Consider the following 27,018-nt stretch of genomic DNA (forward strand, 5'->3'; position numbering starts at 1 on the left):
TACATTCTGCAAAGTGTTGAAAGTCTTTAATTGTGGTGAGTGTGATGTGTACAAAGATGGGATGGTTCCTGGTTTTTAAGTAGAGCAAAAATGAAGCAGGTGGGACATTATGCCTGAAATCGCGGAGAGGAGCTGATGGAAAAACCTGTTCTGCAATAATGTGGGAGGATGTGATGAAGAGTCAGTTCAGCCTCAAATGAAGATGAATCAGCTGAGGCAAAAATTGCCTCCACATGTTGTGTAACCGCACGCGTGACGTGCGGCGTGCGCGTGTGTGTCTGCACAAGGTGGTGGTGGAGTAATGTTGGTGAGTCACGTCTGGAGATCAGGGTTGGAGGACTAAGCGGTTAAAACGTATACTGTAAAAGAGTGAGACGCTGCAGCGTGTAGGCAAAAACACTTAGCATGTCTCACTCCCTGCAGGGAGAGCAGGGAGAGCAGGGAGAGAGAAACAGAGAGAAACAGAGAGACAAGAAGAAAGTGAGAGGGGGGGGTGTAGAGAGAGAATGAGAGAGACTTAGAGAGGGAGAGAGAGAGACAGAGAGGGAGAGAGAGAGACTTTACTTGGTAACAAAGTGCAGCAAAACTGGCTTCAGCAGCAGCATCTGGTGATATTAAAGGCTTCTAAAAGGAGGTTCTTTTTAAGTTCAGGTTTTGTCTCAATCATTCATATCATGCAACCCCCCCCCCCACACACACACACATTTTTGTTCGTATCCTCCATTTACTGCCTTATACTATACTATATTATATTTATATTATATATATTATGTTATATATATATTATATCATAATATACTATATTATATTTACTCTAAATTGATGGTCCAGCGTTGAAGTGTTTGCGTTCTGCCTCCCCTGAGGTGGCGGCGAGGCACATTCCGTGTGTTCACTAGCTGTGGTCTCCAGCATAAACCTCAACCTCCCACCGTCACCAGCGTTTTTCCCCACTCTTGACCTTTATGTCTGCAGACGTGTGAGCCCCCCTGACACTGCACGCCGTGCTCAGAGGAAACTGAGGCCGTAATCCAACTCCCACCCCAGAACTGAGCCGTGATGCACAAACACCGCCGCTGCTTTCCAGCTTGGAGCTGATGCGTTTCTGCAACAGACCTAAAAAGGGGTGTTTTTTTTAAATGTGAGATTATTGTGTTGTGGTACCCAACACCAATAACACAGAAGCCTGTGTGATATTCAGCATAGAAGGTCAGGGGTCAAACAGAACAGAAATCCACAGAATGAGAAATTGACTGTTTACTATATTTACCATTGAATGCACATGTGATTTTCTGGTAAGCTGCAGAGGATAAGAATTATTCCAGTGAAATATTCCATGATTGCTATTGAATGAATAATGTCTGAATGTGAATTTGTTTTTTATGTCCTCACATTGACCAAAGTCTTCATTCTTCTGGCCAAACGGGGTCATGTTTGAGGAGTGGGGACATAATTTAAGGGAAAAGACATGCTTTTATGCTTAGAATTGGGTGATGGAGTTAGGATGGATCGGGTCAGGAGCTGGGTAATGTATTAAGTCAATGAACATCCATACAATGATAGAAAAGTGAGGACGTGTGTGTGTGTGTGTGTGTGTGTGTGTGTGTGTGTGTGTGTACTTGCTGATGTGCACTTGACCATAAGCATCCCTATCCATCTACCAGATGGTCACACTTCCTAATCAAGAATCTCTCACTTAAGTAGCAAATCCCCTTGAAAAACACACACACACACACACACACACACACACACACACACACACACACACACACGCACACACACACACACACACACACACAAGAGTAACCTTCCACAGTGCATGTAAACACATCGTTAGAGCATGAACTTGCATAACTTCATACATCACAGCATCCTGGCATTTATGAAACAATTCAAGTGGAATTCAGCAAATATTGTCTGTTTAATTGGATGCTAAAATAGCTCCATGTCACAGAAGAAGAGACGGAAGAAATAAGCGAAATAAGCTTAGCCTGTTGAAATCACAACAGGAATTAAAGTCATCTTAACCCATTATGTTGCTGAGGGATAAAAATAAGGTCTCCACCGTTGAGTCAGACTGTGTTGTAGAAGGATCTCGCTGCATGCCGAGAGGATTCAGAGTTCCTTCCCCTTTTAGTTCAGACTGATCCTTTTGTTCCCTCTGTGGCTGCAAACTGCAGCTCAGGTTTTGAATCAAAGTACATACAAACACGTACATCACATCTTCCACATTGACAGAAGTGATGTTTGCATCCTGGCATCCCATGAAGTTATTCAGAACAGTTTGTGCTACACGCGCGCACGCACACACACACACACACACACACACACACACACACACACACACACACACTGGGCCTATCTGAGCCAGCAGGAAGCTGAGGGAAGCAGCATTGTGTGCTATTCTGTGTGTAAAAACACTGAACGTGCGCTCCCAGTTTGATTGCTCACAGGCTCAGAATAGAGAGAATAGAGAGAATAGAGAGAATAGAGAGAATAGAGCAGAGATTGTAATTTCCTCTCATACTAGAGGCCGAGGCGCCTCCGGTTTATTGGCCCTAAACAAATACGCCGTATCTCTCTCCTGCGTGTTTTTGTTTCACAATAAGTTCTTCTGTCTGTCAAGATGTGGTGGTAATTTTTTTTTTGTTTTTAAAAAGCTTTCTTATGGATACAGGAAATAAAGGACACACACACCCCTTAATAGGACCTTTATAGACACCAGTTCTTAACCTAAACCTTAAAAACAAATCCTAACCCTCAAATAGACAAAGTGTCCTCAGTTTGCTTGTAAAATGGAATAGAACTATCGAACCAAACACCAACAAATCCGCGAATTATATAATGTATCCGTAACTTGAGGTCAAAAGTGACTCCTCCTGCACCCTGAGGTGCTGAGATTACAGGTGAGTGATTTGGACGCGTCCATGAACGGACCCTTTTTAGTCACCACGCTGCTGCCTCTTCACTGCTTGACTCCTCATTTCAATAGCAGAACTGCGCTTGCACTGGGAGATTAGACATGCTTTGTGGTGGCAGAGAGAAAGAGGATTTAGAAGAAAACGGAATAAAACAGCGTTTCTCTCTTTCAGGAAGGAAATGGAAAAGCACCAGTTAAATATATTCCAAATACGTCCTCTCCAAAGCAGGAGAAAATAAGTAAAAGTAGCTCTAATGCTACACAAAAACGGCAGAATAATTTTGTGGATTTCTGTTTGTCACACACAGTTTTGGGTTTATTCCCCATGACAGTAATCAGATGATTTATTACAGTCAAAAAATAAATTACTTTAAAAAACTGTCTTGGTTTTTATTGTAGATCAGCTCAACTAGTAAATATGAGCTCAAGGGGATTATGTGGGACTAATGTCAGAATATATATATTATAATCTAGTTCCATCTTTCAGAACTCAGTCTGCAAGAGCAGGATTTTCCCAACGGCCTAATGAAGAGGAACATCCTGCTGACAGCATGAGCAGAGTAATTACATATGACATGACCCCCTGACCCAGTGACACACACATGCACACACATATGGAGGCTAAATGCAGCCATATTTACTGCATCAAAGAAAGAACATCTAAATATATGAACTCGCAGGAGAGCAATGTTCCCTTTTCCCCACATTATTCTCCCTCTGGCTGATGGAGCAGCACCAAGACAGATTACTCACTGAGGCATGGGAACCTCCTATGCTGCTGTAAATATCAGAAAATATTGCGAGAATTCACTGATCTGATGTCACTGGGATATATTAAGATTCCAGTTTGTACATAATAAGAAGACAGAGAATCATCTTCATGTTATTTACCTGCAATAACTTGTAATTTTTACGCACTTGTGCTGAAAATATCACACAGCTGCAGAAATGATGGAAATAATGGATGAAATTTTATGCTTTAGCCAGATTGGATGTATGTACATATATTTCCCAGGGGCTGATAAACACTCTCTTATGATACAAAGTTCATATTCATTAGCTCATTTTAGCCAGTATTAATGACTCTGTTGGGCCAACTTCACATCTTAGGTAGATTTATTTAAACACAGATGATTAACGTATTAAATTCAAACGAAAAGCAGCTTGATAATTTACCAAATGTGTCAGTTTTCTCTCTTCATATGAACAGAGAAGATGGATGAAATAAAGCAGCACATCAATCAAAGCGGGGGCACTAGACAAAGACCAGATGTGTAAAGTTAAGGATGACACATGAGGGACGAGCCTTCAAAATAAAACAGGAAACAGTCAGACGGAGGTCAGCAGACAGCAGCAGAAACCTTTAATGGTTCTTTTACTCTGCACAACCATTCAAAAGGTTTTCTGCTCACTCCAAATAAATACATCATATTATGTAAGAGCAATAACATCCATGAACACTAGCAAGAACTGCATGAATTTACCTTTTTAGCAGCCGTATAGACTTTAACATCTTACAAGTACTCCAACACCTATAAAAATAAGGAACGGCTCGTTTGTGCATTTGATATGGAGATATTTTAAATTCAGAATAACACGTGAGCTCTGTATCCGTTGATTTATCTATATTTCTAATATTTAAATCATATTGTTCGTGTCCAGCCTTCCCTTTTCTGTCGTCCCACAGCAGACTGGGTCTCTCACCGGCTCCGCATCTCAATTGGTCCACACGCGTCGTCTGCAGGGAGGGAGGGGGGGGGATATGAAGGATGGTCGGGGGGGGGGGGGGACGCCGACTTTCTGAAGCGTTTCATCGGCGGAGGCGCGCACAGCCGCGTATCTCTCTGACTTCAGCAAACGGCAGGAAAACTGGGAAACGGGAACCGGTCGGGTGTCAAACACGTTTTTAATGTCGAGGATTAAAAAAGTGGAAGAGATCAAAGGAGAAAACAAACAAACAAACAGAAGAAGCTGACCAGGAGTCTGGATTACTGCTCATCCCCGGGCTGCTGGGGAGTAGAAATCCCTGCAGAGGATGGCGAATTTAATCGCGGATACGGAATAAAAATCCATTTTTATGTGTGGAGAGTCGCTGTGTGTATCTCCCCCAGCCCTGAAACCAACACAGGCGTCGGGGTTCCCTTTGTCCGCCACGTGTGGAGCAGCCGGAGGAGGTAAGATGTGACTCGAGGCGGTCGAATCAGACTTTCTGATCTAATTTGCCAGACGTTGGTGCAGATTGATTTACGGTTGCATTAATGCAGAGAGCACTGAATTAAATTGGCTTTTGGAGATGAAGACGTGGTTCTCCCCCCCCCCCCCCTGTCACCATTCAATAGATCAAGTTCACCCCCAAACAAACAAAAAACTACACAGCTGATCTTCATGAAGGCAAATGTGTGCTAGTGTTCAGCAGGTATACGTTTTAGCTCTAAAGCAGAAATTAGATGGCACATGTGCAGGATTCCTTTTTTGATGGTGCCTTCACTCATTAGCCTAAGTGAAGTTTATTAGCATTTAACTTGTTAAAATGTGCATCAGCAGTAAAATCCTGTAAATGTCATCTGCAGCAGCCTCAGGAAGGAGGTTATTTACAGTAGAAGACACTGACCACATGGATGCTTCTGTCTCATCCTGTTGACCTTATTTATATAAGTCAAGTCGTTATATTTATGCAGTGGGTGTGCTGAAAGATCATGAACTGAAGCGCAGCTACAAAGGGAATCCCTCGTGGGTCGCTGAGTCATGGCGGGGACTCCCGGGAGCGACGGACCCGAACCAGCAGGGTGCTCTAAAGGCAGCTGATGGTCCAGGCTACGCGAGAGTTTGATCTCAGCAGCGCTCTGTTTGAGTGACGGCGTAGCTCGGATGACACACACCCTCCGGAATCATCCCTTCCCTCGCTGATATCCATGTGTCACCGGTCATTCCATCCAAAACTGGGCTCCATCGATCGGTTGTCTCCCTCTGTAAGTGTGGAAACCCATTGATCCGTGAGCAGGGCTCTAAGAGGAGAGGCTCTTATGCTCAGCACATGGAGAGCAGCGAGATTCACACGTGTAATGTCGTACATTTACAAAGTATTTAACTGATGCGATTAGAGGACTGGAATAATTTACTTGACCCACTTCCAGGCTGTCAGCGAGCCCTCTATTATGTGTGCAAAGCGTGTGGTGTTGTTGGATGTACAGTGTGCTGTGCATACATATTAAGCCCTTTGAATATTCATTCCAGTAATCATGGAATAGTGCTGTCTGTGTGTGTGTGCACAGACCAGATAGCCTCCACAGAATAGTGATTCAGCCATTAAGGAAGAATATTGGTAAACAGACAGAGAGTGATGGACCTCATCTCAGCTCCGAGTCTGCAGTGCTTTCTTTCTTTCTGTATTGATTTTGTTTTTAAAGCTAGTGCCCCCCCCCTTCCCGTCATCTCCGCTTCATTTATGTGTTGGTATTGTATAGCTGGTGACTGAGACGTTGCATTCACAGGGCAGCCACTCTGGGGGGAAAATAGGACTCTGGAGGCGACTGTTTGGGGTCCGGGCTCAACCTGCAACCGTCCAATTCCCAGTGGAACCAGCTGACCCACCGCAGCTGACCCTCCGGCCATCACCGTCTGGAACGCAGGTCCGGTCTGACGGTCTTTTGCATCGCCCCACGGGTCGCTGCTGTTGTTGAAGGTTCCATAACAACGGTCCACCAGGTGAGTTCTGCCGCACTCTCTCCTAAAAACACGCCACTCTCGGTGCTTTTCGATGATGTTTGACCCCCCCCCCCCCCTCCATTCAAACCGGGTATTCTTGTCTTGTTAAGCCTGTTTTTTCCTCCAGTCCTTCAATCCAGTCCCAGTCTGATCTTCAGCCAGCTCCTGTCACTTTGCCATTTCAGCGTTATTATAAATAGTTTGAATGCAGCCTTCGATGGCAGAGCTCGTTCCTGACCTCTAATTAGACCCAATAAAGGCTCAGTTTGTATGTGCCGTTGTCCGAGCCAATGTTTGTCATTCGGAGGATGGGTCCAGGTCTTTTTGAAGTGATACACAACAATGCCATATTTGTTTTGCCTTTTTTAAAATGTTCTTGGCAGGTTCCACAGCTCTTCCCTCAGCCATGGAACTAAAAACAGGTGGATATGTTGGTATGCCAGCAAACATTTATGCTTTCTTTTTTTCACAAGTTTACAAGGTGAAGATGTTGGACATTTCCATCTGTGAGCGCTTGTTGGCTCATGCAGAGTTTGAGAGTGGCACACAGGTTGTGTATGTGTGTGTGTGTGTGTGTGTGTGCGTGTGTGTGTGTGTTTTGGTGTGAATTCTCTGTCATCCAGGGTTTAATCCTGTGACTCCACACCATTTTCTTTAGAACCAAGGAAGCCTTTTTGGATTAGAGGTGAAATATCATCTGGCTGGATGAAACAAGTTCCCGATGCTCTTAGCAAGTACTCTTTGGAGTTCACAGACCGTGCACGTACAGACTTGTTACTTTTTAAGTGCTCGTTAAATGTCATGTGACCAATTAGTCAGTCAAAAAGTGGCCTGTTCCCTGGTGTGTGTGTGTGTGTGTGTGGGTGTGTGTGTGTGGGGAGTTCTGTACTGACGTGAAAGACAAAGTGCTGTGAACACGCGGTGTGTTTATGAACATTCCTGGCCACCACGTGTGACATTAAAGGCGAACATTGATCATTGATGAAGTTTGTCAGTTTGCCGGTTCCCTTCCCAGCTGCTCTCCTCACAACACATGTCAGGTCACTTAAAGGCCTCACTGGCAGCTACTTTATCTATAGAATAATCACTCACAATGCTGCAGGGTCACAACCCCTCCAGACAGACACATTGGAACTACACCAGTGGATTCTGGGTAAAATAGCTAACGTGAAGTCAAGTGAGTTCAGCGGTAGCTCCAACCTCTGCCGGTACATTTGTGCGACTGTTGCTTTGAACGGTTAAAAGAAGCCACCTGCAGCCTTGCACAAAAACATCAGGTTGGCCAAAAACCTTCTGCCATTAAAAATTGCGAGAGGTCGACGAAACCTGATGTGTGCAGGGAGAACTCAGGTAAAACCAATTTCTGTTAAAAATATTAACAAATAATCCACAATCCTAACCCCAAGATGCCAGTTTGATCAAAGGAATCCTTCATTATTCTGTCCCGGTTTGTCAGTAAAGAGCAGGAGGCTTTCTCTCCTCTGATTGGCTGATCTAACGGTGGTCAGAGTTCATCACAACCGTCTGCCAGTCCGCCTTCCAACCGCTTATCATGGTCGGGGTCGAGGGGGGGTTAGGGTAGCAGCCTCACCAGTCAGACCCAGTCACTCCTCTCCCGCCTCTTTCACCTCTGGGGCGTCTCCCAGTCCTGGCCTGTCCTGGGTTTTCCTTCTCCTTGGGGAGGCGTCTGGACCAGGTGCTCAAACCACCTGAACTGGCTCCTGTGGGGGAGTAGCGGCTCCTCTCCCTCTCTATACCTCATTACTGTATATTTAAACTGCTCATGGAGGTGTTCTGGGTGTAACGTATTAAAACAAGACCTATCCTTTAACAGTCAGGTGCTGTTTAAAATAAACTTTTAATTATGAAACTCATCCGGACTGTGCTCGGGATCGTGCCACCATTTATGACGTGTTCTTAAAATAACAGCCAACCACTGCGGCGCTGACCACAGGCCAACTTTTTACCGAATCAGAAAGTGGAAGACAGAAACTGGTTCGCCGCTGGAATTCAATCTAGGAACGTTGCAAATTTGCTTCCAATGTTGCTGTAAAAAAGGCAGTTTTGCCCTTTGACTCGTCCCATCACCCCCATCGATCAGAGTTTGCCGCTTCAGTAAGTGAAGTGGCACCTTCGTCCCGTCTGCCACCGCGTGATTCATTTTCCCGTTTCTGATGTGAAGCATCCGTGTCTTAGGCTCAGCAGGAGCATGTTTGTGAGGATGGCGTTCCATCCTGAAGCAAAAACAAGCCGATTTTTAATTTACCAAACTGGAATTTTATGGAAAGCCGCTCGCTCTTGCGGCAGCAAATATGATCAGCACCCACGTTCATATTCACATGATGAGCTTTGTTTAGTTCTGCGCTGCTCTGTAGCATGAAAGCCTGCTAGTAGGGCGACACCGTCAATGTGTAACGCTGGCATCGCAATAGTTAATACATCTTGTGCAGAAAATATTTCTGCTTCTATATATGTGGGAGCGATGGATCTATTTCCACATGCCTTTTCCACACTATTCTCATGTGGGAGGCCTTAGGGGCTGCAGGCTGCAGAACGCAAGAACCGATTCGCAAATGTCTGTCAGAAAGCATCTTTCAATGTCACAGATTCTGACCGGACTAAAGTGAATTCTTTGCAGGTTGGCGGCATGATTTGCATGATTCTGCTTCTGTTCTGCAGCTTCATCTCCCGTCATCTGTTTTTGTCTCTTCTGTGGTCAGGGTCAGGGATCGACCCCGCCACACACACGCACAAAAAAAACTATTCTGTTTTTTTTCTGGGCTACTTTAGAAACATGGCAGCAAAAATCCCAGTTGAATAGTGGTGCGTTTATATTCTTTTCCACAACAGAAGTCCATCGTGGTCATCAGTGCTGATGCTGAATTCGACAACATGCTTTCAGTACAAATGTAAACGAAAGGGCAGGAACAGCTAACGAGTACTGCCGATTTAAATGCTTTCTCCCTGTTTTCTTGTCTGTGCTGCTGGAATAATCATTTTGAAAAACATCGATCGACCATTTAAAATAAAATTTCATTTGTTATTAGAAGTTTTTAAAGTGGAGCACACTGCAGATTATATGATGACACGATGGGGAATCTTTAGAGGATTAGGTCGCGTATTAAGGCTTTTGTGAGACTATCCTGGGAATATACTGTCACAATTTTCATTAGTGCAGCGTACTTAAAATTCCGAACACTTAATTCTCAGAATATCATTAATCTGCTTTAGTGTGTGTGGGGTTCTGTGTGTGTGTGTGTGTGCGCGCGCTGCACATTTGACATGTGAAATAAAGAGATTAATGTTTTGATCCAAAAGGTGGTGCAACAATTACAAGATGAGGGACCGTTGCAGAGATTGCGTAACCCCAGGAACTGCAACATAAACGTGGATAAACATTAAGATCGAAATCTCGACATCAGCTCCTCACCGTCGGATCCAGATCTTTTCCTTATCACGCCGTAGCAGTCAGGTAGCAGACACAGGTTGTGTGACCCCCCGTGTGCTCGCCGTGTCCCGCTGCAGCGCTCCGTCAGAAGGACAGAGGAGCATGGCGGCACTTGTTATCTGCGCTCCGCCAGGCTGCCACGCTGATCTTCAGTGATGTGTGAACCTGAGAGGTACAGATAAGACGTGACAGAAGCGCTTGTTAGGTTTTGGCGCGACATGATCTTGACAACGTCTCCTCGCGCTTCATTTGAATTTCAGTTCCCTGGGTGAGTCTTTCTCTGACTCTGGCAGATTACAGGACCGCACCAGCTGACTGATGCGGCTTTGGGGGGAGCCAGGTCCCCATATACCAAAGTTGGTTCTTCACAACTTTACCCCTGTTGACTCTGGTTGGCGGGAATCTGCCTCCTGTCTCCTCACAAAATGGGTGGGCCAACGAGCACATCTGAGTTTTGTGCCTCAAAGCCATTTGATATTGAATTGAGACGGCAGCGTTAGAAAGGTCAAGTAGACAAAACCCCCCTGACAGCTAGAAATAGAAAAAATAGTTGGCAGATGAAAAGCAAATTGAACTTTAATGACACTAATGGATGGAACAGAATACAGAGTGTGGCGATAATTACGGTGAAAGAGAAAGAAAATGACGCAGCCCTCAGACGTAGGCGTTATTGTTGTAGAATGTGTGATGTTGACACGTGGCTGGGACCACACCTGGGTTTAGGAACCACGCTCGGGCAAAAGTGCATGAATTATTCAAACGGCGTGGGTGTCAGATCAGCTCCGAACAGAAAAGATTATTGTGCGCAGCCATTTTGGGCCCAGCTGGAGGACCTGGAGGATAGTCCGATAGCACCTCGGAGCTCTATGCCTCTGGGAAGTTGATTTTTCCTGGAAATAGTCTTGGGGCCAAAAAACTTTAATAAATGAACCTAACAGATCAAGAAAGATCCAATTATTATGTAACCAATGTGATACGCTTTGAGTCACGCATCATGAATGAGGAAAAAATGCTGAACAGAGAGAAATAATGTGCGTGTGTGCCAACTGTGTGTCTTGTCAACACTGTTGTAGCCAACATATTTATATTTATATTTATGTACCACAGAAAGAATCAGCCTGGAGCCAAAATGAAAAGGAAACAATGTCTTCTGTGTCATTTCCCTAAATGGTTTTTTTTTCAATGGCCTCAGAGGCAGATTTAATTGTATTTTTGTGCTCTGCAGGGGTGGATGTGTGTATTGGTCGTGATTGGACAGAGTGGGAGAAGAAGAAAAAAATGAGGAAGAGCAGGAGCGTTCTCACCGTGTCCCCAAACAATGTAAGTCGTGCCGCTCCGTTTCCGCATCTCTCCAGATATAAGACTCACTTCCTGGGTGCAGGAGGGGAAACCTTGTTATTGTGCTCGGGCATCGGACCAAAGCGAGACTCCACTGGTGATTTTCATTGTTTTGTACACCTGCAAATAAAATCTGATCAAATTTACCCGATAAAAGCCGACAGCTCAGCACTTTAGCTCAAAATAACACAAACGTTCAGGTAACGCGCCAGTGATGTGTCTCGCCATCGCAGGTCTGTTGCGTTGAATTTTTCATTAACTAAAAGTGACCTTCTGTACAGTTCTGGATTTATTGAAAAACTCTCATTTACACTATTCACACTGTCAAAAACGCATCTTGAGATGTTCTTTATGTTTCGCAGAGATTTATTAATAGCTGCATCACAGTGGGGCCGTGGAAGGGGAAGATATTTATTTAGCCTTCATACAGGCTCCCTGGAGAATTAAGTCTCTCTCTTGTTTTCCTCTCATCTTTTACACAAAGGAGGATAAATACAGTCAGAATCATTATGACTGTGCAGGTGCATCTGTGAGCTTATGTAATTAAAATCACTTCTGCACATGTAGCTGAGGGCATTTTGTCAAGGTTCAGCTCGACTGTGTTCCTCTTTTGTTAATTAAAAATGTGACGTTGGAAAACTTTGTCAGCCTGATTATTGGGGAAGACAGACGTATGTTTTGGTTTTAATTTAATTACGAGAAATTCATTAGAAATATGTACTTAAAATGGAATATTTGCCACAATTGGTGACTGAAGGCTACAGATGGAGGTGAACTCGCTGCACTTCATCTCTGCAGCGTAATTGATGCAGAGTTGAGGGAGACGGGCTGAGGTCAGGTGAGTGTGACTTTTATTTGCAATCCAAAGGCAGGAACGAACCGCTCACTCCGGCGGCTGTGGGTGTTTTAGTCCCACCGCTCAAAGTGTGGGTGTGAATTCATCATTCTGTCTCTTTCGGCTTATCTTTGAACACCGTCTACTTCATCTGAATAACTTTTTTCACTTGCTGTGTATTTTGGTTTTATGGGGCGTTATCGTGTTTTAATGATGACTTCTGGTGTTCCCACAAAGTTCTTCTTGTGGTGGGAGCTCCAGGTTCTGAAGATGAGAGGAAGGCTGATGCAGCTGGAGGTGTGTGTCAGTGTTGGGTGGCTCTGGGAGAATTGCTGAGGATCTTATTTAAATCTGAGTTTTGGCTCCTCCCGAGTGTGCAGGTGTCTCCGTAGCGACGGCGGTTTAAGAGAAATTGGATCCCGTTACTCTCTCTTGGATCTATTGGCCTGTGGTTTGCTGCAGAGTGGACAGATTAGAACCTTTCTGTGGTCCACAGCCCTAATGACCCATGCACGTCCCTTTGGTCTAATCACCTCTGTGCAGATGTGCTGTGAGCGAGCGTCCCTAAATGCCCCATTAGTGTCTAACCTTACATGTTTTTGCACGTGTGAGTGCTAGGCTGGCAGGAAAATGCCACCTCGGCAGATGTTACCGTAATTAAGTTCACCCACACCCTGCAGAGTATTCATCCCAGGTTATTGCAGGTTATGGCCTCAGACTGCTGGAGAACATGTGAACCCCGACGTCGAAGGAAACGGCTCTCCATCACCAGCTGCTGTGCTCCCCCCAAACTGGGCACATCTTTAGACTCGCGGGTCAACGTGGACCCAAATCTTCCTCACAGTTTATGTGTCTGAGGGAGTTTTGAGCCTTTCTTCTGATGCTGGATTAAACAGATCCCATCTGCATCACTTCAGTTTGGCTGCTTCTCCTTTGTTTTGCTGTTTATTGCGAGCCTGTTGAATGCTGGTTCAGGCTGAACCGGTGACGGATCTGCTTCCTTTGCTTCCTCTGAACCCTCTGCAGGTCTTCTCCGTCTGTCCTGACATCCGTCTCCTCTTCCCTCCGCTGTCTTTTTCGTTTGGAACACCTTTGCTCTCTTTGCTCTGGTAATCTGCTCAGGAGGGAGTGGTGCTCTGCAGAGATCCACACGTGTGTGTCGGTATGAAATGGGAACTCTGGCATTTCATCAGCCATGTCTGTCAGCATGGTTCTGAAATCGAACCATTTCCCTTCCCGATATGCCCCTTTAACGTGCCATTGGAGATGACAATGAAAGAAAGTAGTTATAGATAGTAAATCACCTGTGTTATTAATACCCTCTCAGCCTCTGAAAACATTTAATCAGCTTTTAAAAGTAATTATTATTGATTTATCCCTGTATGTTACTGTTGGTCGACTACTGAAATTGAATAAATAAGCCCGTCTTAGCCTTTTATAAAAAAAAACAACCCTAAATTGTGATGAATGTTTGCTTGTGCATGCACGATCGCACTGAAGGAAGCAATCAGTGTTGTTCACATGATGCGTGTGCAGATGCACGTGATGCTGAAGCCGTGTTCAGCTCTGAACGTGTCTCTTTTCATACGGTGCCAATCGGTCTCCTTCAGCTGCTCACAGCACCCTCGCACACCTGCACGTCTCCCTCAGCAACTGCGCTCCCACTCCCTCAGCTTACGTTCTAATTCCCCCCCCCCCTCCCTGAAGGTCCACCCTCCTGTTGCCCTGCCGCAGCATTTTTCTCCTCGGCTACTGTTAGTTTCTCACTCACGTGGTCAGTTCTGCTCTTTGCCAGCAGCTCTTTCAGCTCCCCTCTTTAGGCTTCCTCCTCCTCCTCCTCAGTAACTAGTGAGAATCAGGTGCTGTTTTCTAACATTATCTCTTCATTTCCTCCCTATTGATTTGTTGCCTTGGTGTCAAAATGGCCCCAGTGTCGAGGGAGGAGGTTGGTAGTCAAGGGTAACGAATGGAAATAATGTCTGGGAATAATTGTCACGGCCGCAAGCAGAAATACTGCTGTTAATTAGAGCACTGTGAAAAGCAAATGCTTTGAAGATGTGTGAACCTAGGAGAGGGCAACACTTAAGTATTTTGCTTTCCATTGTTCCTCAATTAAAAAAAGAAAGGAAACAACTAAATTTGTCCAGGTGTAAATCAGAAACACCGTAAACATTATCATATGTATTCTGCAGCTGGGGTTGAAAGACCTGCCTGCTTTGTGTGTGTGTGTGTGTGTGTGTGTGTGTGTGTGTGTGTGTGTGTGTGTGTGTGTGTGTGTGTGTGTGTGCGTGTGTGTGCGTGTGTGTGCGTGTGTGTGTGTGTGTGTCCGTGCTTCAGGTGCTACCATGTCCTAGACGCGGATGTGCACAGGACTAATGAGGTGGTCACGGTGTCGCTGCTACAGGTGTTTTTTTTCCCAGGAAGGCAGAAATTAGGGAGGCAGTGCTGTAAATGGGCTAATGGACCTCAGCACCTGAACACACACACATGCACGTGCACACACACTCAGACATGCATAACATACATACGTATGCATACATACACACAATCATGAGCACTCGTTGTGGGAGGAATGTTATAAGCTAGAGCAGCAGTCTAAGCACAGAATGGGGATCAGACTTTCATTTAATTCAACTTTTTTTTCTCTTTTAACTTCAATAATAACTTTCAGTTCTACATCGTGTTTGAACAAGATGTGTTCATAACAAGAGAAGGACTAATTCAAGGACTACATGTTTCCCAGAGTCGAGGGTGCCGTCATGGTCAAACTAGATCTTAGAATCTGAGAAAACGTGATGGAAAGTGCATCATTGTGTCTCAGGGACGATGTCGTACACAGTTCAGCCTATTTCACACGACTACTTACCTCTATATGTTACTTTGCAGCATTGCTCGGGTGGGTGTGTGGCACACCCGGTGCCGCACAAATCTAAACCTGAGAACTCAGAAACTGCAGCACGTCTGCAGAAGAGGAGGCCGGTGTGTTTCCAGGAAGCATCTGTGACCCTGCAGAACTCAGCCAGGCTACAGCCAGATGGATAATTGGCTCTGCAGGTGTGAGGAACATTAAAGTACTGGATGGTTCTAACAGCACTGAGCCGTCCTCTCTGTTCCTGCTCGATTGTTACTGAGGCTCTTATCTGATCTGAGCTATGATTGCCTTTCTGGGTTGAGCTTCATGGCTGTTTTCGCTCTTGTCTGTCTGATCTGATACGTCTTCTTCCTCTCCCTCTACTGATCTCATGTTCCGATGGGGATGCTTTGCAGTCAAATATAGTTTCAATAGTAATTTTTGAGTGTGAGTAATTCATAACTGAAAGATGCTGTCTTGTATTTCTAGTCGTCCCCGCTGTGGTTGATGTTCTGTAAATAAAGATTTAAGCCGGATCCTGCCTAAGCAGGCTGATAAAGATGAGTGTGGGTTAATTTAGATGCTTTATTGAATTTGAGTCTGGAAAAAATCAATAAAGAGGCTGCTTTATTATCTGCTTCAGTGCTGTGGTATGAATGGGTGCTCAGTTACCTTAAAGCTCAGTTCACTCTTTCTGTACTTAGTAATTCTTCTTCAGTGTGAACTTCATGGACACACTGGAGTTATTGAGGCTAAAACTAGCATGCCAGAGAGACTTTAATTTCACGTGTTCTACAGTGAAGTATTATTTTCTGTTGCTGTGCATCATACTGATAGAATGCAAATACATCTTGGAGTTTTAAAAAAAATAGTCATGAATAACAATGATATTTCATAGGAGCACTGACATTTCATTCTTTATTTGTAGCAATTTGGAATGTTTAGTGTGTAGATCGATCATCACCAACACGGATCTCTTCAGCATAAATCTTTGCTCACCAAGTGTAAAATGATGCACGGATAATGAAACATACCCAGAAAAAACACAATTACGGTGCAGACTCGATACGGCTGACGAGACACTTTAATTATCGTGGCGCATGGGCGGATGAACATCAGCAAAACAATAAGAACGACGCGCTCATCACGCAGCTATTATCTACAGAGCTTATTAAAGCGTGAGCTTTCAGATGTGAATGTAAATGATGAACAGAGACTAGAATGGTTGAACAGTAACCCGTAAAAAGACATCCAAGGAAAAAACAAAACATCCCCGAAGCTTCAAATGGCCCATTGATGCAGGAGAGTGTGGGAAACTTCACTTTAGTGTTTACAGATAAGTGTCAGGAACCATCTCACTGACATCCAGTAAAGAACAGAGAAATGGAGGTTGTTGTCCATGCGCTTCCTCCGCTATGACCTGGAACCCTGTATTAGAAAGGTCAGCACCCAGGTAGACTCCCAGCAGCAAACTCACAAGGTCTAGGTTTTTGTTTTTTTGAAATGGAACACTAACTTCCTCCAAAAGGGCAGCGGACTTACTAAAAACCTCTGTCGATGGTGTCAGGAGAGCTGGTGGGTGCAACCAGCAATGACCAATGTTAAATCAAGTAGTCATTTCAAAGACTGAGGCTCTTTACGGCTCCTTAAAATGGAAGCATTGTCAGGAGAGGCAGGAAACATAACACATTTTCACATATGATAATGTGTGTTACCATGGCGCTGGCTACAGATGAACTGAGTGTATGCAAAGCACTTGAAGAAATGCCGGCAGGTACTAAAAGCCACGCTGACCATAATTTCAAAAAATGCTGTGGATTAATTCTAAAGAATTTGCTCACACTGGAGAATGTCTCTGAATTCCACCAAGCTTTAGAAACTGTGATGAGCTGACGAGGTAACGGAAACTGTCAGCATTTATCAAGGCCCTGGTATTAGCGCATCAATTAGTGCAGAATAATAAACGCTGTAATTTAAGTGGTGCAGTCAGCTCTGGCCACGCATGGCACACGCTAACGAGATAAATTAAACCAGAAAATGAAGTGGAGGGAAAGTGTGAACATGTTAGAGGAAGAAACTGAAGGGAAGCTAAAACCCTAGAATTTACACGGTTGCAGAGGCATGGACAACATTATTGTTTCATTTCGGATTGAGTCATTCCCAAATCTGTCTCTTCTCAGGACACCAGAGAGTCCGCTGACTGCTGCCTCAGTGAGTCTTTCACATCGCCGTCCTGCACGCTGGGAGTGGACCTGCGTCGCGGCAGGCGACGTTTATCAGGCAACCTGCAGCTACCCCCACTGTCATGGCGTCAGGGTGAGAGGTCACGGACACCTGACAATGAGATCATTGCCAGGCCCACATCCTTGCCCTTTGGAGCCCCTCCCCGTATTGACATAACACCAGTTGATCCTGAATGGTGAGTCGGCATAAAAGCATGCATTTTTGTTGATTTGTTTCAAGCAAGAAATGTCTAGGTTTGATTCCAGTTTGGGGTTCTCGGTCTAGGGTCTTGGTGCCCTCTAGTGGATTGGAACTGTAATGACGCCCTGGTAATCTTTAATAGCAGATATGACAGACATGGACTGGAAAAGGATGTGTTATATTTTGTACTTCTTGTCAACACTATTTTACATTTTTGATATAGTGTACTTAATTTTAGAACAAATACAACCAGAGTATAGATCTTAAAGTAAGGGGAAATAGAAGTAAAAACTGAATAAACAGTAATTTGCAGAGCCTCTGGGCAGATGTAAGGAGAACCTGAAAATGCAGAGCGAAAACCCAAGAGGGTTATTTTATAAGCGTGGCAAAAAAGGGAAAAAGCAGGTTCTGCACTAAATTTGTTGTGGTTATAATTACCACCACTAGATGGCAGAATAAACACACTACAGCCTCCGCCTGATAACGCAATAACAAATTAGGATGTATAATTTTTTTTAATCTGGATGATAATAGGAAGAAAATGAAAACCCAGAACTAGACGTTTTAATTATTGCTAATGTCTTAAGGACTTCAGTTTCTTCCTGAACAGCGTGTTTATTCATATTCTGCTGGGTAGTGAGGGTCTTCATAGAAGGTGAGATGTGAGTCAGTTGTCAGTTCCACTGTTGTCATAGCAGACGTGTTTCTGTGCTTTTCCCTCTGGCCGTCTCTCATGTTCTCTCACAAGCCATCACTCTGCATTTCCTTCAGGTATCACTCCTGGTAAGTATCAGGGTCAGCAGAACCTCACTGAAGGTCTCCAGGCTCGTTACCTTGTGAAACCTCTAGCAATGTGCGTGCGTGTGTTATGAGCACTATATTTCCAACATGGTAAATATCTGTCAAGAGAGTTTCCCCTTCCATTCTCAGTGACCTTATTTTCTACTTGTGCTTCTTTAAAATACTTTCAGTAGTGTTTGGATCTAGGAGGAGGAGACAGGATGTGTGTTTGGATAAATATAGGTTGCTTTCATGCCTCGGGTAGTTAAAGTAACCAATTAACCTCGTGTGCACGTGTTTCAGATAGGGCTTAAAATGAAAGGACTGGGTGAAACCTACATAGACACAGGAGACGGAGACTCCTCACACAAAGGTCCTGGAACTTTCTTGCTCTGGGTTGGGGGGGCGTTGCTAATTACTGCACCACCGCTGGCAATGATAAGTTCTGCTGATGTAGACGATGTTTTCCTGGCTCAGATCGCCTCGTGGGTCCTGGGTGCAATTCTGCAAGGCTGGGGATAATGATACTGGCTCAGATAGTCCCGTATTAAAAGGTATAAATTCATTCTTTATACTTTTTTTTTTACATTAATTTGACGCTCTACATCATCCATATGTATCTATCCTAAAGCTGCATACTTTGATTATTCATTATTTCATAATTCTTATTGAGATTATTCCAAAGCCTCTCGTCAGCTGTCTCATCGGGTTTTCCCAGATACAGAATCTGTCATACCAACCATCTTGGCTGTCAGCGCATGTTGCGCAATCGTCTCCTGTTTGACGCTGACTTACTTTGGTCTCTGCGGCTCTGCTGATAACAGGATACCATCGGTGTATTTATGCAACAGGGAGTTCACATCTCGTGGGGACAAATCCTCAGCTTTTTCATTTTGTAGACTAGAAACATCGACAAGGTCACCTTCAAATTAAAACCGCTCTGTCCACCTTTCTCGGGCTGTTTTCTGATAAACCAAACGCAGCGGCGGAATTTTTAAGTTTGTTGTCATTTGTGAATAAACATCATGTGATCCACATTCTCCCTCTGCTTTTACCTGCACCTGAGCGTTTCGGTGCTGTCAGCTCTCTCTGCCTCTGTCTGAGGGTCCAGGACTACATCAACTCTGCCTCTGTCCTGTTCAGCTCAACAGTGAATCATTTTCACCACCGAGTTAGATCTTTTCTTTTAACGCGTTCATCGGAACACCCAGAGAAAGGACCCGTGATGGAAGCGATGCGCTTAGTCGCGGGCGCTCTCGTCCTCCTTGATCTGTCCTCTGGAGTATTGCAGGAATCGTGCTGTTGGTGCGCCTCCGTCCTCTGTTATAAAGTGAGAGCATCACTGGCTCATGTTTTAGCCACCAACAGAATGGCCTCTATGATCCTATGATGCCTCATTACTACCGTATGTTTTCAACTTCATCTCTCGGTGCCTCGGTATCTCCGAAACATTGCTGACTCACAACCAAATCCAATCCCTTCTCAGAGCACAGGAACAAAAGCTCACATTGAAGATGTTTGTCATGATGCTATTTTTAGATTTTTTCCTTTATCTTTACCTGAATCTCTGTCTCTGAAGGGTCCATCTGCTCTCCTGCTACCTGCTTTCAATCACTGAGTTGTTGCCTGATTATTACCTAATCCCCATCAAAATTCCCTCGATCATGCATTTGCCTGCCACATGTTTGCAGCGGTTTCCGAGTACACCGCAACCCTGAGGAGAACACTGAGACCTCCTGGATTATTTCAGCGCTCGTGAATGAAAACAGAGGTGGTTGTTGATTGTTTTTTTCCTCCTGCTCGTGGCGTGACTGACTGTTGTTTGCATTCCATCTATGTGACCTGGCATGGCTTCATAGTTAGGATTTGTGAAGCCGGGAAACCAAAAAGCTACAGGTCCTTCCTTGAAGCTGGTGACCTTTTGTGCACGTTTGTGCGCGTGAATTTTTCTGAACACCTCTTCTTGTGAAACATTAATTTTTTGGTCTGCTCTCGGCCGCTGGCTCCATCACCAAGGGGCTCCACATCATCAGATGTATTAGCTCAAATCCTGGCCAGATGAAAAATAAATAATAATCTGACAACCTGTTACTGTGCCTGCACGCGTGTCGTCACAACAGCCAGCAGCCAATCCTCAGCAGGGGAGGTGTGGCTTTCGCTCGCTGCGTGCCTGCTCTCAGCTCTTTGTGTATATTCTGAATGAAACGGCTAGTGAAGAATTTGCCTTCCTGCATGCTGTGCCCTGCTGCGCTCCGCTCTCTGCACTGACTGCCCGTGCAAGTGAAGGGAACGCTCACCCGAGGCTTGGAAGGGCGAGAGTCACTCTGCGCTGCACCGGGAGTGCCTTTGGGAAAGGTGGGGGGGTTGTTTGCAGAGAGAGGAGGTCAGTGAAGCGGTGGTTGATGAAGGGGAAAGCAAGGCAGGAGAGCAGTTTTCTGCCCCTGAATCTTTCATTACAGAGCTCCTCCAGCATCAGCCTACTTCACTAGACTAAGACAAAGAGTTGAGGTGGCATCGTCACTGAGAGAGGATCACATGGGCGACTGAATGAAAGCAGGACAATCCAAGAGCTCAGGTGGGAGAAGCAGTGTTGAGAAGAGAATTTGTCTCCAGGGAGGAGCTGTATGTGACCCCACCGTGGATCAAGCTCTTCTGAAGGAAAGAGTGGGGGAGAGGACAAGCACCGGTTGGATAATCTGTAAACCCAGGAAAACCGAGAAAAGGAAGGACAGGAAGTGCAGCGGCGGCGCAATCCGGAGATGTGCGTGAGCTGGCTGTTTCGCATCAGTGCAAAGTTTGTTACACCAGCTGTCTGATGTGACTGAGTTCGGACTAAAGTGGTGAAGAATCGAAGGCTGCAGGGATGTCGTCCAACGAGCTGAGCGTCGAGATGGACTCCTGCATCCGAACATTCAAGGAGCACATGCACCTGGAGCTGGAGCCTCCCAAAATCCCAGGTGTGGGAGGAGGGAAGCGCAACGCCACGTCACCCAAACTGTCTCCCCGAAGCTCCCCGCGACTGTTCCGCAAGCTGATGGTCAACAAGAGCATCCGACAGAGGCGCCGCTTTACGGTTGCTCACACCTGGTAAGACCTGTGAACAATAGGTCACTGGAAAAACCCCTGATATACTGGAATAAATGGAGTTGGGACTGGGTGGGATGCAGGCGGCTGGAGCCAAAGGCAGTGACGGAGGTTTAGATGAGGGCAGATAAGTTGCAGGAGAAGCAGCTGAAGAGACCAAAGGGATTTTACTGGGGGATGATCTGGTGGGGAATGGGGAGCGATGAAGGACATTTGGGGATGAAGGAAGGAAAAGGAAAAGGCATGTAAAAGAGAGGGGCAGATAACAAGCATGGTTATAATCCCCCAGCAATTTAAAAAAAGTGGAACAGAAACAGAGAATCTTTACCAAGTGAAGAAGGTTTAAAATGAAGGATGAGGCTGCAGTCTGGTGATTTGTCACTGGGTTAGAGTTATATAATGGGAAAAATCACTCCCCTTGTCCTCCATTTTGATGCTGTGTGTCTCTGGATGGTACCTGCCCTGTGTGTGTGTGTGTGTATGTATGTGTGTGTGTGTTTATCAGTGCTCACTTTGGGTGCTTGCAGCATTTAAAGGCACTGTACCGTGTCAGGGGTCTTATCCAAGCTGGTGGTTTTTAACCTTTCTGGTTCACAATCCAGTGAACAAATGACATCACACAACACACCAGCCACGGTGTCATGACAAACACAGCGTGTGTGTTCTGTTAGATCCCCCCTGTTTTATTCATATTGATTCTGTTTCCTCCCAGAAGCTGCAAGTCTGACTTTTAAACGATCACAGGTTACTTTACATAGCTCACACCCGTCTCTCCCTCTATTTGCATCATTTTGCACCCCATCCCCCACCACCTCCCCAGGTCTACCTCCTCATTTTGCAGCAGTTAGGCACTGAAACGAGGGCTCGCTCAGTTATGCAATATATGGATTAAAGGATGGGGTAAAAGGGATTTGATCACAAAGGCTCAAGGTCATTCCTCTCAATCCTCGATATGGCCATAAAACAACGCAAATGCTTATAAAATATTACTGTCTAAAGACTGTATGGGATATAAGGACCCCCCCAGGTAATCTAAAAATAAATGCTCAAATGTCACTGAATGAAAAATTGATGTGATCAAAGGATCAACCCATTTTTGAAGCTTTTTTTTTAATGAATAATGAAATGGAAACACATCAGTTATAATAAAGTTGACTCATCTGTCAGGAAAAAAAAGAGTTTCTTTTGTGAGGTCGGATCACAATGTTGTGGGAAAGCGAGGAAAAGAAAATAAATCCAGATAAGAATCTCTCCCTCTGCCTTGTCTCGAAATGTTTATGGAAACTGATAATCCTCGTGCACGTGTGTGACGTAAATGCGATGGCGGGGAGGTTGGATGGACATTTCTGAATGTAACAGCCGATTATTTTCTCGTTACCCTCTGTATGATTGGATTTTTCCAAAATGGAGAGGAATCGTGACTGTTCATCTCTCCTCTCACACAGCCTATTTCTGAATCGAGACGGCAGAATCGTGGGGGCTGGGAGGGTACCGAGGGTAATGCGAAGGGGGGTGGGGGTAGAGGGAAATTTGCTCAATTTAGAACCCATTAAAGATGTCAGTAGTGCCCTTTGCCTCGTGTGGTCCCATAAGTCTGCAGTATTGGGCTTCATCCGGGGACATGACAACACCCATTACAGCCATTATCTGCCAGACCGGCCAATTAACGGCCACGGTCATGATAAAGTGCCCTTGAGTGAGATGCTGAGGCCAATCTGCTCACTCACCATCATTTCCGTCAGTGCCAGGTCAAAATCTTCAAATGGAGGTGAAGAAACAGGAGGTGAAGGGACGACACGCCAGGAAAAGAGCCCAGAGGAGGAAAACACAGCAGTCATTTTCAGAGCGGAGGGGGTGCAACAGTCAGTTGATGTCACCTGTCTCCCTGTTCCAGGGTTTAAATGGAACCAGCGCAAATGTGCGGTACACGTGTACATCCTGGTAGAAAATAAGAACACTTCAGTTTCTTTCTCAGTCTTAAGGATTCACCACATGTGCCAGAGGTCAGAAAAGTCCTGAGGGCTTCTAGAAGTCTTGTCTTTAATTCTACTGATAAATGAGGGAAATGATGCTAGTCTCCTGAATTTGCCGCTACATTAATACTAACTGACAGTTTTCACTTTCAATGCTACCAAATGTTTGAGGCCTTTGCAGGACACCGTTATTCTCTGCCCCAGCAGACAGTGGAGCACATCCTCTCATAATTGGAGTTAAACTCGCATGAGCGACGCGCCAGAGCGCGCTCTGTTGATGACTGTGTGCGACTGATTCTCCACACATGCTGCTGCGCTTCTTTGGGCTCTTCTCTCTGTAGTTCTGTGCAGCGCCACAGCTTCAAGGTACAGCAGGTTTTCCGCCCTGCTCTTTGTTGACTGATTTCTTTTTCCTTAAATGCATTGGTATCATTATATCAGCCCGGGTGGAGGACGAGCGTCCGGTGACCTTCTGACCGGCTGGCACTCACACAATGACCCTCCTGTTCGAGCTCCTCTGCTGCTGGTTTGTCTGGTGTGGCTTCACTGATTACATCCTCCCCGGGATCCAACCGTTGTCTTTCCTCTCATGTGCTTTCCCGTCTCTTCGTCATCCCGTCCATGCTCAGCCTTTCTATCTCTGGCACTCGATGTAAATGTTTGATGGCGAGCAAAACACAGCGCCGCCCCGGTTTTCCAAAAGAGAAGCTCAGTAAGGAGGGAGAGACAGAGATGTGGGGAAAAAAACGCCTCTCGGCACGTTGGGTCGCTACAACTGAATTATGCCGTTTAGATGACAGGTTAGCTGTGCCTTAAACAGGAACAGCCCATCCAGCCATCCAGCCATCCAGCCATCCATCCAGCCAGCCAGCCAGCCAGCCAGCCATCCAGCCATCCGGGCCCTGCAGCTAGAGGGACAAACAGGATGAGGGAGGGTTCAGAGGCAATGCGATGGGCAAATTGATACAGTGGGACAGTTAAATCGAGAAAAAATAGAACAAAATGAAGCTAATTTAACCACAGTGGCCCCAAAACAAGGCAAGGTTGAACGACACACGGGGCTGTTTACTGTAGCTTAAATGTCAGCCTAAATATCTATCTCACCGCACCATTTCCTCCAGCGCTCTGTTGGCTATTGATTTGTTTTATTCTCCGCTGTGACTCACCCGAAATTGAGTCTGTATGGACGTCAGAGAAGCTTTGACACGTTTCATTGTTAGTGCAGCAGCCAGTCCGCTCGTGCCAACTGCTCACTTGTGTGTTGGAGACAGACGCCAAGAGGGATCGGTCCATTACGGAGAAAATGGCTAAAACCTCTGTCATTTCACTGTCATGTAAAACGCATTTTATGGCTTTATAGGAACATTGGAAACGGCGTCATGTATTGCCCGCCGTTCTAACATTTCGGATGTTCGGGGTTCTGTGTCCCACCCTGCATTAGGCATCTGTCAGCTGTCCAGCTAATTTCCACATCCGGTGCCAATACTGTCAGTATTTGTGGGAGGGTTTATGTAAATGTATGTGTTTATGCCTGGATTTGAATGTGTTGGTATTCCCTGGTATCACTGGGATGGTGAGCGGGGAGGGGCCGTTGGGCAGTGTAGATAATGCTGGGCGTGAATACGCTCATCATGCAGACAGCCAGCATGGAGATATGAGCACTTTAAAAATAGTTACTTTTAACATCTGGGAGGTTGTTTACTTAAAGTGTTATAATTACAGCTAACGGTTTAGTACCAATGTTAATTACACTCTGGAAAAAGCTGCTACTAATTAATAGATAAGGTCCAACCCTTTTTCATCACGCCTGGTGCAAGATAACTTTTGCAAGGTCAAATTTGCAAACATTGGGGTTGCCACACTCTTCAAATCCCCTAATGTTTGTAACATAATGATTAAAACCTTAGTCACATCCTCCAACATGCCAACCACAAAGACAGGAGCCAAAAAGGTCCTAGTTCTGGAAGGCTGGAAATCAGGGTGTCACTTTGGTTTAAAATCTCATTACATTTACATCTCGATCCTTAAACTCTTGTGGTCAGATTCTTCAAATGAAGCTTTGATGAAACAAGTGCTTTCTTCTGTTTTGATTTTGACAGTATGTATCATTAGTTTGACATCAATAATTATGCCGGGGTCCATTAACTCAATATTTTATCATCACTCAGGATTATTGCTCACAGACGCTCGTCTGTAAATCAGTAAAAGCCTAAAATCAGTGATTTGACTGAGTTAAAGGTGATGAATATTCTCGGCTAAGGCAGTTGTTGGTAGACCTTTAAAGGGACGCTGTGATCTTGGTAGTACAGCTCAAACTGCCGGTGCTTTGGGAGGAAGCTACATTTGCACCGTGTGGTTAACACATATTTTCACTTCATCCTCCACACATCCAGCAAAGGAAAAGGTGAAAAGAAATGGTCTATAAAGCATTAAATTCAAACTATTCGCTCCCTGTAACCTCCCTGTTACCTGGAACCTTTATGGTTGCACCTTTCCTGTTCTACTCCATCTGAAATTGGTGAGATGTTTCTCTCACACTGTTCCTGTCTGACTCCCCTGCCTCCGTCTACAAACCCAGCCAAGCAGAAATGTGGCTGTTATGGATGGGTGAAGGGGTGTCATCGCTCAGGGGCTGCAGTTGTGAGCGCATGGCTTTGTGCACATGTTGCTATGTGATTATCTGCAGCAGGACCAGGAGTGAAATGATTAGAAAATATGTAATTGACATAGGGACACAGTTGAAGCTTGGCGGCCTTTTCTTTCCTCCAGTTCTGCTCAGAATTCTGTCATCGGAAGGTTTCCTAGAATATAAATTTTAATCTGTTTTTCAGGGGAATTTTAGATTTCCCAGATTAAAGACAAGTTGTGTTGGGACATTTTAGAGTTTCCAAATATTTTAACTCTCCAAGACATCAATGCTGTAATGTTCAGGACATGATTGGATATATTAAACGCATAATATTGACATCACCTTCAGCTTCTGGTTCACTGACTCCTACACGTTAAAAACACGGGTGAGAAACGCCTGTGAATCGGGTTTTGTGTCCCTTGGCTCCAGGCAATTATCGTTTGGGTGTCTGGCAACATGTGGCCTTTTAGTGCTAACATTCAGAACGCATTTGAGAACTCATCTGTCTTCATTATATTTCGCTCTCATCCTCTTTCCTCCTGCACCTCCTCCTTTCTGTCTGGGTCCTCTGCAGCCACCCATCATGCAACCTAACCTCAATGACCATGTTCCATTTATAGCAGCATGATGGATTCAGCATAAGCCTCCATGTTTGACTTCATTTGTTGACATGCATTTAAAAACAAACTTGCATAATCCGACAACCTTTAGGTATTTTTACTAAGCCAACGTCAAAGATTTTATACTTGAGAGTGAGGTAGTAGAAATTCAGCAGGCTTTAGTATTTGAGGCTGCACAAGATTATTTCCCCTGCACGTGGAAACATGATGGATTGAGGGGAAACGGGAGCAGCAGCAGCAGCAAGTGTGGCACAAAGTAATTAGGGCCCCATTTGAGTCCAGAGGTGCGAGGCTGAATTCATGTGGTGCCGCTCAGAGCCGCTGCAAATCCGTGTTACAGAGCTAACATGTAGCTAATCCTGAGGACCACAGCTGCCTCATTAACGCGTTACTCATCACAGTCTTGTAAGTCAT

General features: G+C 45.1%; 1 protein-coding gene across 2 annotated transcripts in view; it reads left to right on the forward strand.

The window, feature by feature from the left end:
- Positions 1-4,726: 4,726 nt before the first annotated feature.
- The window catches only part of pde4ba (phosphodiesterase 4B, cAMP-specific a), an 87,220-nt gene continuing 64,928 nt past the window's right edge, over positions 4,727-27,018 (forward strand). Inside the window, exons 1-4 of one of the 2 annotated variants that reach the window (XM_029827721.1) lie at positions 4,727-5,091; positions 6,409-6,622; positions 11,296-11,390; positions 17,275-17,513. In XM_029827721.1, the coding sequence (XP_029683581.1) occupies positions 11,349-11,390; positions 17,275-17,513 (281 nt within the window). In that variant the 5' untranslated portion in view covers positions 4,727-5,091; positions 6,409-6,622; positions 11,296-11,348. Of the gene's footprint in view, positions 5,092-6,408; positions 6,623-11,295; positions 11,391-17,274; positions 17,514-20,525; positions 21,386-27,018 lie in introns of those variants that run through there. The other variant, XM_011615144.2, reaches the window with a different exon arrangement.

This window comes from Takifugu rubripes, chromosome 20 (assembly GCF_901000725.2).
Source record: "Takifugu rubripes chromosome 20, fTakRub1.2, whole genome shotgun sequence".
Classification (NCBI taxonomy): Eukaryota; Metazoa; Chordata; class Actinopteri; order Tetraodontiformes; family Tetraodontidae; genus Takifugu; species Takifugu rubripes.